This window comes from Tachysurus vachellii, chromosome 6 (genome assembly GCF_030014155.1).
Source record: "Tachysurus vachellii isolate PV-2020 chromosome 6, HZAU_Pvac_v1, whole genome shotgun sequence".
Lineage (NCBI taxonomy): Eukaryota > Metazoa > Chordata > Actinopteri > Siluriformes > Bagridae > Tachysurus > Tachysurus vachellii.
The window spans coordinates 30,057,355-30,072,608 of record NC_083465.1 but is presented as its reverse complement, the minus strand read 5'-3'; the positions used below and the strand labels follow the sequence as shown (position 1 = coordinate 30,072,608).

General features: G+C 42.8%; 2 protein-coding genes across 2 annotated transcripts in view; both read left to right on the top strand.

Moving 5' to 3' along the window:
• Nucleotides 1-15,254, top strand: part of LOC132847760 (deoxycytidylate deaminase-like) — a 32,987-nt gene that overhangs the window by 3,778 nt on the left and 13,955 nt on the right. The window lies entirely within an intron of this gene.
• Nucleotides 261-3,431, top strand: LOC132846753 (deoxycytidylate deaminase-like). The gene is made up of 5 exons (XM_060871470.1): nt 261-341; nt 1,240-1,372; nt 1,647-1,763; nt 2,389-2,485; nt 3,102-3,431. Exons 1-5 carry the CDS (start codon nt 291-293, stop codon nt 3,163-3,165), a joined length of 462 nt encoding a protein of 153 aa, XP_060727453.1. The 5' UTR covers nt 261-290; the 3' UTR covers nt 3,166-3,431.

Sequence of the window (15,254 nt, the reverse complement as noted above, 5' to 3'; positions counted from 1 at the left end):
CACCAAGCTGCCAACTCTGGGCCCTTGAGTTAGGCCCTTAACCCCCAACTGTTCCCAAAGAGTTCTGCTTCGTCTAAATGCATTCAAACTCACATCTCAGTTCCTATTTCTTTTATCAGAGTTTTGTCTGTGTAGCTGTTGTTCCTGCTGCTCTCTCTTAACTTCCTCATCATTAAAGTAACAAACAGAAAAAAAGGACAAAATCCTTATCTCCCTTTACTCTAGCTCGATCTCTCTTTTCTCCAACCTTCTACAGGGCACATAAACAATATGATGACGAGGTGTATTACATGGCTGTTGCTCTGATGTTTTCCAAGAAGAGCCCTGATCCTAACACAAAGGTATCAGACATATTGCCTTAAATGCAGCACTTGAAATGTTACTCAATTATTACTGTCTTCCTGTGAGGTCCACAAGGACAAAATGTGTCCACACTTTCAGTCTCTGTTCACAGAATTAAAACGATTTTGCTTTTCCTTATTTTGGAAACACTGTGGCTCGACAAATTACCCACAATCCTTCATGTTAACACTATTTTCACTATTTGCCAAGACAGTTGTGTGTCAGTTGTGTGGTAGTCAGTCATATACAGTGTCACTTGAAAGTTAGCGACGTGACATACGGCTAAGTACGGTGACCCATACTCAGAATTCATTCTCTGCATTTAACCCATCCAAAGTGCACACACACAGCAGTGAACATACACACCGTGAACACACACCCGGAGCAGTGGGCAGCCATTTATGCTGCGGTGCCCGGGAAGCAGTTGGGGGTGGGGTGGGGTGGGGTTTTATAGGGGGTTTCTTTGCCTTGCTCAAGGCCTCAGGGTTCGGTGCCTTGCTCAAGACCTCAGTCGTGGCCGGCCCGAGACTCGAACCCACAACCTTAGGGTTAGGAGTCAAACTCATCATCAGATTTGCCTAAAAGCAGACAAAGTGCCCACATGCCAAAGATTGACCAAACACGCTCTAAATTCATCTTGAGAGTATTGATAGGGTACAACTGTTTTTTCTTCTTCTCAAATATGTACAAGAAAAAGGACTTTCTAAGAGGAAATTCTTAGATTGAGTTTTTCATCTAGAATCTCTTCACCAACCTACTGAAGATGTCTGAATTTCACACCTTCACAGGGTCTTTACAGATGGTCTGAGGCTCAGAGGCTGATGGTTGTTAAATTCCTTGCTGCTATTTGAAGTTTTTTATGTAATTATGACCTGTTAAATTTAATGTTAACTCTAGGTGGGTGCGTGCGTCGTAAATGAGGAGAAAAAAATTGTTGGAGTCGGTTTCAACAGAATGCCTGATGGCTGTGAGGATAAGTTTCCATGGGCGCGTGAAGCTACAAACAGACTGGAGAATAAACACGTGTATGGTGAGTTTAATGCTTTAAACTGTTAGGTTTGACTTTATTCTCTGTAGTGTTTGTGAATTCACCGTCCTGTTCTACCAGCACTGCTCAACTGGTCCCACCATCTCTCAGGGTAAGAGGGAGGTCTACATCCAGACCTTTAACACAAATTATTCACAGATCTGTGCTTCCTACAAGATTCAAATATCTCAACAGTCCAAGATCTTACAAAGTGCTGATTTATTTATTTTTATAATCTAAAAATCTATTATTTTTATCATCTTCCTGTTGGTTCCAGTGTGTCATGCGGAGCTGAATGCCATCATGAACAAAACCTCAGTGGATGTGAAAGGATGCACCATTTATGTCACTCTGTTTCCCTGTAACGAGTGTGCTAAGGTCATCATCCAATCAGGTAACACACACACACACACACACACACACACGCCACACACAACACACACACACCACAAACATATACCCACACACACACATCCCACAAACATACACCCACACACACACATATACACACACACCACACACACAAACACATGCCACACACACACACACACCACACACACCACACCACACACACAAACACACACACCCCACACACACCCCCACACACCCACCCACACACACAAACACACACCACACGCACACACCACACACACACCACACAAATCCACAAAGACACACACACCCACACCACATACACACACACACACACACCACACACAAACACCATACACACAGACACACACACCACACACACACCCACACAAACACACACACACACCTCACACACATACACACACACACACCCACACACCACACACACATACACAACCCACACACACACCACTGCACACACACACAAATGTGTATGAAAGGAAAAGGAAGTGTTTGGAACAAGAGTATAGAAGATGGTCGGTTAAATTACTTGTAACTGTATTACAGTATGTCATGTGTTAGAGCTGATACTTGTGTGTGTGTGTGTTTGTGTGTCTGTTTAAAATCAATCATTATTTCCACTACAGGTATAAAAGAGGTGGTTTATTTATCCAATAAATATGCTGAAAGAGTAGAAACAATAGCTTCTGACCGACTGCTGAAGGGAGCAGGTATTGGGCAAAGGTGAGTCTCCACAAACGTGTGTGTGTGTGATTTTGAGCAATCCTAATTGCATGTGTTTCTGCAAGTCATATTTTCCTTGCTACAGAACAGCATTGATTAACATTTGTGTATAAAATTTCAATGACAGGAATTTTCAAATAAACCACTAAAGATCACTTAATTAAAAACTCTCCTCTTTTGTCAGACAGTGTCTTTTATCCTGTAGCTAGTGTGAAAGCCCATTTTTGCCATGGAGGAAAAAGAAAAATTTCAAATGAAATGTTATTTATATAGTACAATAATGTAGATAGAGTATGAGTGTTAGGAGTAAAGTGCAGATGTGTTAATCTGAGTGTGTATAAGCAATATATGTTCATGTGTGTACATATCTGGTAGTGTGTGTTGTGTAGATAAATCCAAAAGAGTCATCAGTCGTTCTCTATAAACAGACGATATCAGAACAACACTCATTAAATAGTCAAAACAAGGAACCCAAGACGCTAGCCTTATCCGTCGCTCTGGAAATGGATGTAAATGTAAATGTAATGTAAATGTGGTGACGTTTCAGCCGCTGTGTCAAGCTGAAGTCTAGATTACAAGAAAAATAGACAAAATTTGTTTTGTTTTGTGTTTGTAGGCAGTTTGACTTAAAGAAGGATCTCTCTGCCCTGCTGAACTCCATCGATCCCTTTGCTGAGTGAATAAGACCAGGACAGAGATCGTTCCCAAAATACTGAGGGGGAAAATCCTAGTGATGTTCAGTAGACTTCAATGTAATCATGGGTGAAAATGGCTTAAATACTTCTATATAACTGAAATCTTTAATGAACTTTATATTTAATCAAACTCTTGATTTAACTTCTGATTATTTTGGTGGAGGGAAAATTAAGATCACTGTATTAACTATTTCAAATGAATCTGTATTTACCTTAAAATTACTGATTATTAATTATTACTATATAACTGTAACCACATTTTAAATAAATATTTAATCATCCTCAGTGGATTGACTTTATTTTATTTGGTGTTTTAAATATACGTCTCACACACACACACACACACACACACACACACACACACACACACACAGACACAGGACAGAACACACAACACAATGTGTTGTAACACATTCTATACATTAGTGTACTTTTAACATTGTAAACTTTGTGGTAACAGTTTGGGGAGGAAACACACATGGGCATGATGGTCAGGGGTGTACATACTTTTTTGGTGCATTTGATTCTGTCATGAGCGACGAACCACCGCGCGAGCGTCGCCATAGAGTCGCGTCTCCGGAGTACTAGCGCGCTTCCGGACAACACTTCCCATCAGCCACCCTTCCTCCTGATTACCCCGGCACCTGTTCCTCATCTCCCATTCAATATGAACCACGCTTGAACTTTATACCTGTGCGAGGTCTCGACTTGTCATTGTGCAGTCATTCTGAGCGCTTCCTGTGTTCTGTCGTTCTGTTATTACTTCTGCCTCCTCATCCTGACTTTCTGATTGTTTGCCGCCTGCCCCGACATTTTGCCTGTCCCTGATTCCGATTCTGCTTTCTGCTACCAGTGGTGAGGATGAGTATGAAGCATGGGCTGAACAGACCACTCTCATTCTTGAAGAGTAGTAGTGTTCTGACAACATTAAGAAACAAAGAGTTGAGTATCTTAGGGGTCCTGCAGCCGATATAGTGAGGTTTGAAAAGATTGCAAATCCAACAGCTTCCTCCGGTGATTATCTCAGTGCATTGGAGACAGCCTTTGCTACCACGGAAAGTGCTGCAGATCTGATGATGAAGTACTTTTCAGAACAAGGGTGAAAAACTCTCAACATACATATTGAGGTTGGATAAATTGCTGCACAGTGTGTTATGCAAAAGAGGCATTAATCTCTCTGAAATGAATCAGCTTCGTATGCAGCAAATAATCAGAGGGGCACTTCCAAATGACATGGTAGCTTTATGGTTCAGGATGACACACAAGCTATGTGACCCACTTTCTTTCATTGACCTTTTGAAAGAGGTCAGAGAAGAAGAGAATATGATGCATAAGAAACTCAGTTCAGGCCAACGTTGCTTTGTCTGCTGCGTCCTCTGTCAAGAGTGAGACCTCTGTGTTGAGCACTCGTGTTGGTTTGTCCTGATCCCGCTGTGAGAGGTGAAGTTAATATTTTGGTGGGAACAAACACCTCTGTGGTGAAAAGACTCATTGAGGCATGTAAAGAGAAAATGGGGAATGATTTTCTTCATACCTTGACAGTGCATCCTGAAATTAAAGATACATATGAACGGGTTATTATGTTTACTGTTAAGAGGAACGACACGGACAACCATTTCACTGCAAAGTCTTTACTGACGAGTGCTTCAGATCTCCCTCTCCATTACACTGTTCTCTGCTCCAATCAGTGCTCTCTCCACACACGGAGAAACTACCATAATGCATGAAATAGATTCGCATGAACAATACATTACATGGGTCATTGCCGGTGCTGATGGTAAAGTTGACAACAGTCAATTGGGTACTGTGTGGTTTCCGGGGTTTAAGCCTGTGAAAATCTGTCCAGGGGAAAGTAGGCGAATTAGGTACCCAGGTACCTTAAGGTACCCAGGAGAACTGGATGCTAAAACATTCTTGGTGGATCCGCCTGAAGAGTTCTGTTTTTCAGAAGAGCTTCTGGTAAGGGCAGTAAGAAGTCACAGTCAGAAATGTCTCCACTTGCCCTGTCATTTTGAAACGAGGTATGCACATTGCCAATGTGTTTCCGGTTGATGTTGTGCACTCTGTTTCTTCGGCTAAAGGAAGTAGTGCTGAAACAGGATTGACTTTGGACTCCTTTGAATTTGGTGATTCCCTGGTACCTGAGGAGTGGAAAAGAAAGATGGCTAAAGAGATGCTAAAAAGGAAAGATGTTTTCTCCTGTAGTGAGTTTGATGTAGGTTGTTCGAAAAGCACCCAAAACAACATTAGGGTTACCGATGATAGACTTTTTCATGAAAGATCAAGACCACGAAGCTGGTATCATCTCTGAATCCCGCAGTCCCTTCGCCTCACCAATTGTTGTAGTGAGGAAAAAGAACGGACAGATAAGGATGAGCGTGGACTGCAGAACCCTGAATCGTCGCACCATCCCAGATCAATACACAGTCCCCAGAATTGAAGATGCTCTAACCTGTCTGAATGGAAGTCAGTGGTTCAGTGTATTAGATCTCAGAAGTGGATACTATCAGATTCCACTGTGTGAAACTGACAAAGTAAAGATTCAATTCAATTCAAGTTTATTTGTATAGCGCATTTTACAATTGACATTGTCTTAAAGCAGCTTTACAGAATCATACAAATACCTTGGTGTCTTTTTTGATGACTCACTAACATGGCATATACATGTGGATAATCTTTGTAGTAAGATACAACAAAGATTGCATTTTTTACGTTGTCTGAGAGTTCATGGGGTTGATCAAAAATTTATGGTCATCTTTTACCAAGCAGTAATTGAGAGTTTAATCAGATACTGTATCACAGTATGGTTTGGGAATCTATCTGTGCAATCGAGATCAAAGCTGATACGAATGATACATACTGCTTGGAAAATTATAGGAGTGAAAGAATTGACACCATTGTAAACTATGTACGAACACATAGGACACTGTAAGACACGCTGAGAGGATTGTCTGGGATTTTTCTCATGTTTTGAATACGGAGTATGAGTTGCTGCCTTCTGGCAGGAGGTTCAGAGTTCCTCGCTGCAGATTAAATAGATGTAAAAACTCTTTATCCCAGCATCTATATAAATAGAGGAAGGACATAGTTGTTATTTTATGTATTCAATATTTTGTGAATTGTATCTGTCTAATGTGTGTACTGTATGATTGCAGCATGGGTGATGGCCCAAGACAAATTTCCCTACTGGGGACAATAAAAGTTTACCTTACCTTACTTTACCTTACCTTACTTTACATAAACATAGAACAAAAGGTTAATATAAAGTATTATATAAAGATTAATAGAATGCAAAAGTCAAGATTAATATTAGATGGATTTAGTTCACAATGTGTTTGTATTTATCCCCAATGAGCAAGTCTGAGGTGACTCAGGCAGCAGTGGCAAGGAAAAACTCCCTTAGATGGTAAAGGAAGAAACCTTGAGAGGAACCAGACTCAAAGGGGAACCTCATCCTCATATGGGTAACACTGGAGGGTGTGATTATAAAAATACAGTCAAACAGATGTTGTATAGATGCAAAAGATCACATGGAGTTCACATCTTTTTAGTATAGCAGAGTCTAACTGTAGCTGATAGATCTCTAGATGCCTCAGGATTTGCTGAGTTGGCCTCATCTCATTGGAGGTCCAAAATCTTCATCACACGGAAGACGATCAGAGCTGGTACAGTTTCTGGATGCCTTGGGATGGGTAGAAAGAGAGAAGCAGTGGAGAGGGATTAACATATCTGCTGTTCATAATATTTGCAAGTCTGATATAATAGTGCACAATATTATGGGATGTATTATGTGTACGCCTGACTAAAGAGATGTTTTTACATTTAAACTGGGAAAGTGTGTCTGAGCCCCAAACACTATCAGGAAGACTATTCCAAAGTTTGGGAGCTAAATAAGAAAACGCTCTACTGCCTTTGGTAGACTGATATTCTTAAAACTACCAGAAGTCCTGAGTTTTGTGATCTCAGAGAGCATGAAGGATTGTAACATGTTAGAAGACTAGTTCTCTTTTGGCTCTCAACGAAGGCGGTCGCATTTTCTCTCCCTCTCCCTCCCCTTTACTTTCCCTGCTTTGCTCCTCTCGTCTCGTCTATTGTTTTATACTTTGAGAGACTCTCTCCGCATGGCTCTCCAAACTAAAAAACATCATGGATTTGATAAACTGGTCTCTCAACGCAATTGACACCATCTTCTCGACGAGAAGCTTGGGTTCGGGGGAACCTGACTGCCCTGCCGGAACGTTCGCAGCTGGCTATACAATGGACGCGTGGGAGAGGTGGCGGGTCGTGTGTCTGGCGGCTCTTCCCGTGGAGAACATTGAAGATATCTACCTATTTGGAACCATGATAACAGGAGTTCTGCTGATTGGATTAGGCATTGCCCTGGTTTATCAAGAAAATCGGGAACGGTGACAGTTGTCCAAAACCTCCCAAGGCTGCCCGTCATGATTGATGCAGTGGGTGAGCGGTCAGCACTGAGGATGGGACTATTAACCGCAATATGGATAACATCATGGTGAGGCTCACTGCTTTGGATACTGTTAACATCACGGAGAAGCTCACTGCTTTGGAAAGAAAAATGGATCGATTTGGAGACCAGAACGGACTAAGAGAGTAGTCGTGTAAATTGGAATGCGTCTACTCGCCCCAAGACCAAACAATCCCAATCTTATCTGCTTTCGGCTCCCCTCAAACAGCACTGACCTCGGCCAAGGCCGCTGCTGGAACAACAATTCCCCTGGAAGAGCACTGCAGCGAGACGCTCTTGTGTTCCTTCCCCCATTTCCACAGACACCTGCTGATTGTTGACTCTGTCTGGGACCTGATCATGGCGGTCTCCATGGCAACTTGCTATGTATCGCTATGACAATATTGTGGACTGAGGCACCAAGATATGATGCCAGGAGCAACGACTCTCCAGGCCTACACACTTATACATACACACACATGCACATATATAAAAATATGCACTCAACCCCACACCCCCCATCCCACGCCTTCGCCGCTTTGTACCGCCAGTCTGACAAGCGGGTCTGTGACCAGCGCCAAGGATAAAGGCTGCAGGACCTGATGGCTGCTTGCCTGTGCTGGATTACCTCCACCCCCACTCCCCTCCCCTGTTGCAAGTCATGTGTTTATGACGTACTGTTTATGTGCTTATGTTGCTGAGGTGTTTTTCCTGTTCCCACACTGTACTCCCCACCGGACCATAGTCTAGGCGTTGTTTTTTTCTCCTCCCTTCCCTCATGTTATGCTGTATTTCTTTTCAATTCCCTGTCTTCCTGTCCTGTCCCCCCCTTGTCATATTGTATGTATTGTATGTATGGACAGGTTGATGGCTAATTTCATGGTACCTAATGGTTTAGAGAGAGTTTAATAGAGAGTTTGACTCCTAACCCTAAGGTTGTGGGTTCGAGTCTCGGGCCGGCCACGACTGAGGTGCCCTTGAGCAAGGCACCAAACCCCCCAACTGCTCCCCGGGCGCCGCAGCATAAATGGCTGCCCACTGCTCTGAGTGTGTGTTCACGGTGTGTGTTCACTGCTGTGTGTGTGCACTTTGGTTGGGTTAAATGCAGAAAATGAATTCTGAGTATGGGTCACCGTACTTAGCCGTATGTCACATCACTTTTTTTTTATACATGGGAGCTAAACCATTAAGAGCCTTATGAGCCTTACGTAGCACCAGTTTGTAATCAATTCTAAACTTTACAGGTAGCCAGTGTAGAGATGATAAAATTGGGTTATATGATCATATTTTCTTGTCCTGGTAAGAACTCTGGCAGCTGCATTTTGGACTAACTGTAGCCTATTTATTAAAGATGCAGGACAACCACCTAGTAATTAGGATGTACCGATCCGATATTTTGGATCAGTATCGGCGCTGATCCAAGCATTTTGAGTGGATCGGGTATCGGTGATGCGTGACCGATCCAAATCTGATACCCGTGGTCATGGGCGTCGGAACCATTATAAGTTGGTGGGACAGGACACACCCACTTTTTAAGACCAATAATATTGGACCTACACACTTTTACCGTCTCTATTCAGCACATATGTCTTTTTTTTTTATTACCTTTCAGAGTGCTGCCAGTCAAATCCATTCTGCTTTAGGAATGCCCTAATAAATTAAACTCCATTCCGCGTTTTACCTACAGCTTTGACCACACTCCTGCTTCCTGAAATCCATGGGTGTTGGAACTATTATATGTGTGTGGGACAGGACATGCCCACTTTTTATTTACTTCCGATGCCCATGCCCGTGGTGGTTGATTAATGAACAGCAAACATCATAGACTATTGCTTAAACTTATAAGAAAAATACACTTATATATTAAATTACATTAATGAAAATAAATATGCATTTTATAGGAAATATGTTGCACAACCGCCTGTGACAGACAGGCAAGTTTAGCAGGCACCCTTTCCATTTACCTCAGCGTGTTAAACATGTCGCTCATTTGGGTGCAAGGTTTACTGTTTAATACATTTTGCATTGTGTTTCAAGAGTTCTAATTTAAGATTCACTTTAAAATATTGCCATTTCTTCAGAAAATAATTTAATTTAATAAGTGCAGTATATATGGTTTAGATTGCTATACCACTAACTGTTAAAAGTACTGTTCGCTACTGCATTAATACTTTTTTAAGGTCCCCACGGGGCCCGGCCGGGCTCAGCCCAAAGGAGAGAAGTGGGGCCGATCTCCGGTGGGCCCACCACCTGCAGGAGGAACCGTAAGGGGCCTTGTGAATTGTGAGTTGGGTGGTTGCATTGTGAATTGGGTGGTAGTCGAAGGCAGGGGCCTCGGCGACCCAATCCCCGGACACAGAATCTGGCTCTAGAGACATGGAATGTCACCTCGCTGGGGGAAGGAGCCTGAGCTGGTGCGGGAGGTTGAGAGATACTGACTAGAGATAGTTGGGCTTGCCTCCAGGCACAGCTTGAGCTCGGGAACCCAACTCCTCGAGAGAGGCTGGACTCTTTACTACTCTGGAGTTGCCCGCGGTGAGAGGCAGTGGACTGGTGTGGGCTTGCTCATAGCCCCCCAGCTGAGCCGCCATGTGTTGGAGTTCTCTGCGCCTTCGGGTCGGGGATAGGTCTCTCACTGTTATTTGCACTTACAGGCAAAACGACAGTGAAGAGTACCCGACCTTCTTGGCATCTCTGGGAGGGGTGCTGGAAAGAGCTCCGACCGGGACTCCGTCGTTCTACTGGGGGACTCCAACGCTCACATGGGCAGTGACAGTGACACCTGGAGGGGCGTGATTGGGAGGAACGGCCCCCCGACCTGAACCCGAGTGTTGTTCTGTAATTGGATTTCTGTGCTAGTCACAGTTTGTCCATAACAAACACCATGTTCAAGCATAAGGGTGGCACCAGGACACCCTAGGTCAGAGGTCGATGATCGACTTTGTGGTGGTTTCATCTGACCTCCGGCCGTATGTCTTGGACACTCAGGTAAAGAGGGGGCAGAGCTGTCAACTGATCACCACCTGGTGGTAAGTTGGATCTGATGGTGGGGGAGGAAGTAAACGTACTGTGAGGGTCTGCGGGGAACGTTTGGCAGAGTCTCCGGTCAGAGAGATCTTCAACTCCCACCTCCGGCAGAGTTTCAACCAGATCCCAAGGGAGGTCGGAGACATTGAGTCTGAGTGGACCATGTTCTCCACCTCCATTGTCGACGCGGCCACTCGGAGCTGTGGCCCTAAGGTCTCTGGTGCCTGTCGTGGCGGCAATCCCCAAACCCGATGGTGGACCCCAGAAATAAGGGATGCCGTCAAACTGAAGAAGGAGTCCTATCAAGCCTGGTTGGCTCGGGGGACTCCGGAGGCAGCGGATAGATACCGGGGGGCCAAGCGAGATTCAGCCTGGGTGGTTGGGGAGGCAAAAACTCAGGTCTGGGAGGAGTTCGGTGAGGCCATGGAGAAGGACTATTGGTCGGCTTTGAAGAAATTCTGGCAAACCGTCCAGCGCCTCAGGAGGGGGAAGCAGTGCCCTGCACACACTGTTTACAGTGGAAGTGGGAATCTGCTGACTTCGACTGGGGACATCCTCAGACAGTGGAAGGAGTACTTCAAGGATCTCCTGAACCCCACCGACATGTCTTCCACTGAGGAAGCAGAGGCCGCGGGATCAGTTGTGGACTCATCGATCCCCCAAGCTGAGGTCTCTGAGGTAGTTGAGAAGCTATATGACCGGAGCAGGAGTTTGGTTTGCTTTGCCGGCAGTAAGTCAGACTTGTTCCCGGTGCATGTTTGAGTCTGGCAGGGCTGCCTTTTGTCACCAATCCTTTTCATTATTTATTTGGACAGGATTTCTAGGCGCAGTCGGGAGACGGAGGGAGTCCGGTTTGGGGACCACAGGATTTCGTCTCTGCTTGATGATGTTGTCCTGTTGGCTTCATCAAACCAGGCCCTTCAGCATGCACTGGGATGGTTTGCAGCCGAGTGTGAAGCGGCAGGGATAAGAATCAGCACCTCCAAGTCCGAGGCCATGGTTCTCAGCCGGAAAAGGGTGGATTGTCCCCTTCAGGTTGGTGGAGAGCTCCTGCCTAAAGTGGAGGAGTTTAAGTATCTTGGGGTCTTGTTCACAAGTGAGGGAAGGACAGAGCGGGAGATCGACAGGTGGACCGGTGTATCCTCTGCAGTGATGCGGTCGATATACCGGTCTGTTGTGGTGAAGAAAGAACTGAGCTGCAACTCAGCTATGGTCATGAGCTTTGGGGCATGATCGAAAGGACAAGATCCTGGATACAGGCAGCCGAAATGAGTTCCTCCCTAGGGTGGCTGGGTGCTCCCTTGGAGATAGGGTGAGGAGCTTGGTCACTTAGGAGGAGCTCAGAGTAGAGCTGCTGGTCCTCCACATCGAGAGGAGTCAGCTGAGGTGGCTCGGGGGAGGCCTAGGACACGCTGGAGGGACTATGTCTCTCGGCTGGCCTGGGAACGCCTCGGTATTCCCCTGGAAGAGCTGGAGGAAGTGTCTGGGGAGAGGGAAGTCTGGGCATCCCTGCTTAGACTGCTGCCCCTGCGACCCGGCCCCGGATAAGCGGCAGAAGATGGATGGATATGTTGAGCTCTGAAACCTGAAACCAAAGATAAGTGCCACTAAATAAGGTGCATATGTGTTTGTGGCTATTGCTGACCAATGTATGTTATATGTATGTAAAACTTATTTTCACGGTAAACAAAAATTATATATTGTATTGTGCCCATTGTAAAAGAAGAGTTTTAAAAGGTTAGTTCACCCAAAAATGAAAATTCCTGTCATTAATTACTCACCCTCATGTCGTCCCAAACCCATAAGACCTTCTTTTCCTCAGAACACAAATTTAAAGGATAGTTCAACCAAAATTCAAAATGTAATGTTTATTTGCACACCCCCAGGGCATCAAAGATGTAGGTGACTTTGTTTTTTCAGTAGAACACAAATGATGATTTTTGATGATTTAAATGATGGTGAAGTTTATTAATTTGTGTTCTACATAAGAAACAACGTCACCTACAACTTTTCTGATTTTTTTCTGATTTTCTGACATTTTTTTCATGGAGTAAACAGATAAACATCACATCACATTTTCATTTTTGGGTGAATTATCCCTCTAAGATATTTTAAATGAAATCTGAGGGCATCTGATCCACACAAGCAGCAATGACACTCCGTCTTTTGAGGTCAATAACGATATTAAAAGACATCGATACAACGGTCAGCATGACTACAGTAGTTCAACAATAATATTATATTATAAAGTGACGAGAATCATTTTTGTGTGCCAAAAAACCCTAAAATACAGACTTTTTCAACAATATCTAGTGAAGGCCCCTAATTCGAAAAACAAAAGCTTCATAAATCAGTTATTCTGAAATCACCCATCACTAGATATTGTTGAATAAAGTCTTTATTTTGTTTTGTTTTTGTGCACAAAAAGTATTCTCATCATTTTATAATATTAATGTTGAATCACTGTAGTCATGCTGACCATTTTATCATTGTCTTTTAATATCCTTCTGGACCAGAAAAGATGTAATGTCATTCAGAACGATCAGACAGATTCCCTTGGATTTAAAAAAACATCTTGATTTGTGTTTGGAGGACAAACGAAGGTCTTACAGGTTTAGGACGACATGAGGAAGTAATTAATGACAGAAATTTCATTTTTGGGTGAACTAACACCGTCTACACTGAACATGGCAACACCACGACAAAAGACATTAAAACCATTAAGAACAAGACATTGGAGCTTCACGCCACATCTGCTCATTATAATGGATTCATAAAGATACTTACTTTAAATGATGAAGTTTAAGAAGATAACGTTTGAGGTGATCTTGTGCTGGCGCGAGCTTTAAAATAAGCTTGCCCAGTGACATTACATTACTTAACTTCAATTTCAAAACACAGAAAAAAGATGCTTACTTTAAGCACTGAAGTTTTTCATGATCTTGTGCTGTACGTTTGACTGACGATCAAAATGGCGCTATCATTCCACATGAGCTCCACCGTCCACATATACTGTACAGCGCGCATGCGCCAACCACCAAACCAACATGTGTGCTTGTAAACTTGCATGTGTATATCCAATCAACAGTTAAAATTAAGTTGGTAAAACAATTTTTGAACCAACTTATTCCCACTTGTTAAGTCAATTTTTTTTTAGTTTTTTTTGTCCAGTTAACCGATAAAAAATAGTTATTTAAACTTTTTGCGAGTTGGATTTTTTTACAGTGTAGGAGTGCTAATCATTTTTGTGGATGTGTTTAATTAATAAATATATAATATTTATTTTGACCTTTGGTGAGGATCATCTATTCATATTTTGGAGTTAATTAGGATCATCTGCTATCAGAATGGAAATTTCAGCAAATGATTAATGTAAAAATATTTTCATGAGCTAATAATAGTCTTCATTACCACATCATATGCCTACTTCATGTCTTCCTCTGGGAACCTTTTAGGCAAGGCAAGGCAAGGCAAGTTTATTTGTATAGCACATTTCATACAGTACACAGAGGTCATTCAAACTGCTTTAGATAGAAATTAGAAAACAGTTTATAAGAGAGAAAAAAATATATGTAAAAATAAGAGACACATGATAAAATCATAATAAAAACAAAGAACAATTAAAAAATAAATAAATGTGATTTTGATAAAAACAGTATAAAATATATTAAAAAGAATAAAACAGGAGTAAAAGTGATTAGGATAAAAAGTGCAGTCAGTGTGAAGCAGCACAGTGATCATTTAGTAAATGCAGAGTTAAACAGATGTGTTTTTAATCTTGATTTAAAAGTGTCTACTGTTGAAGCACATCTGATCTCTTCTGGAAGCTGATTCCAGCTATAGGTGGCATAATAACTAAATGCTGACGCACCTTGTTTTGAGTGAACCCTTGGTATCTCTAACTGACCTGATCCTAATGATCTGAGTAGTCTGATTGGTTTATATTCAGTTAGCATATCTGTAATGTATTTCGGTCCTAAGCCATGAAGTGATTTATAAACGAGTAACAATACTTTAAAATCTATTCTAAACGTAACTGGAAGCCACTGTAAGGACCTGAGGACTGGAGTGATGTGCTCAGATTTTTTGGTTCTGGTCAGAATTCTGGCAGCAGCGTTCTGTATGAGCTGCAGCTCTCTAATGGTCTTTTTGGGGATCCCAGTAAGGAGTCCATTGCAATAATCCACCCTGCTGGTGATGAAAGCATGAACAAGTTTCTCTAAGTCCTGTCTTGAGGCAAAACATCTAATTCTGGCTATATTTCTGAGATGGTAGTAAGCTGATTTGCTTATCGCTTTCACATTGGCCACTGAAATTAAGGTCAGACTCTAAAATTACACCAAGTTTCTGACTTTGTTTTTTGTCTTTAGACCCCTAGAGTCAAGGTGTGTGTTAACCTTGAGAGTTTCATCTTTATTTCCGAATACAATGACTTCAGTGTTGTCTTTGTTTAACTGGAGGAAGTTTTGACGCATCCAACTGTTAATTTCATCAATGCACTTACATAGAAAGTCAATGGGGCTGTAGTCATTAGGGGACAGGGCTAACTATAGCTGGGTGTCATCTGCATAGCTGTGGTAAG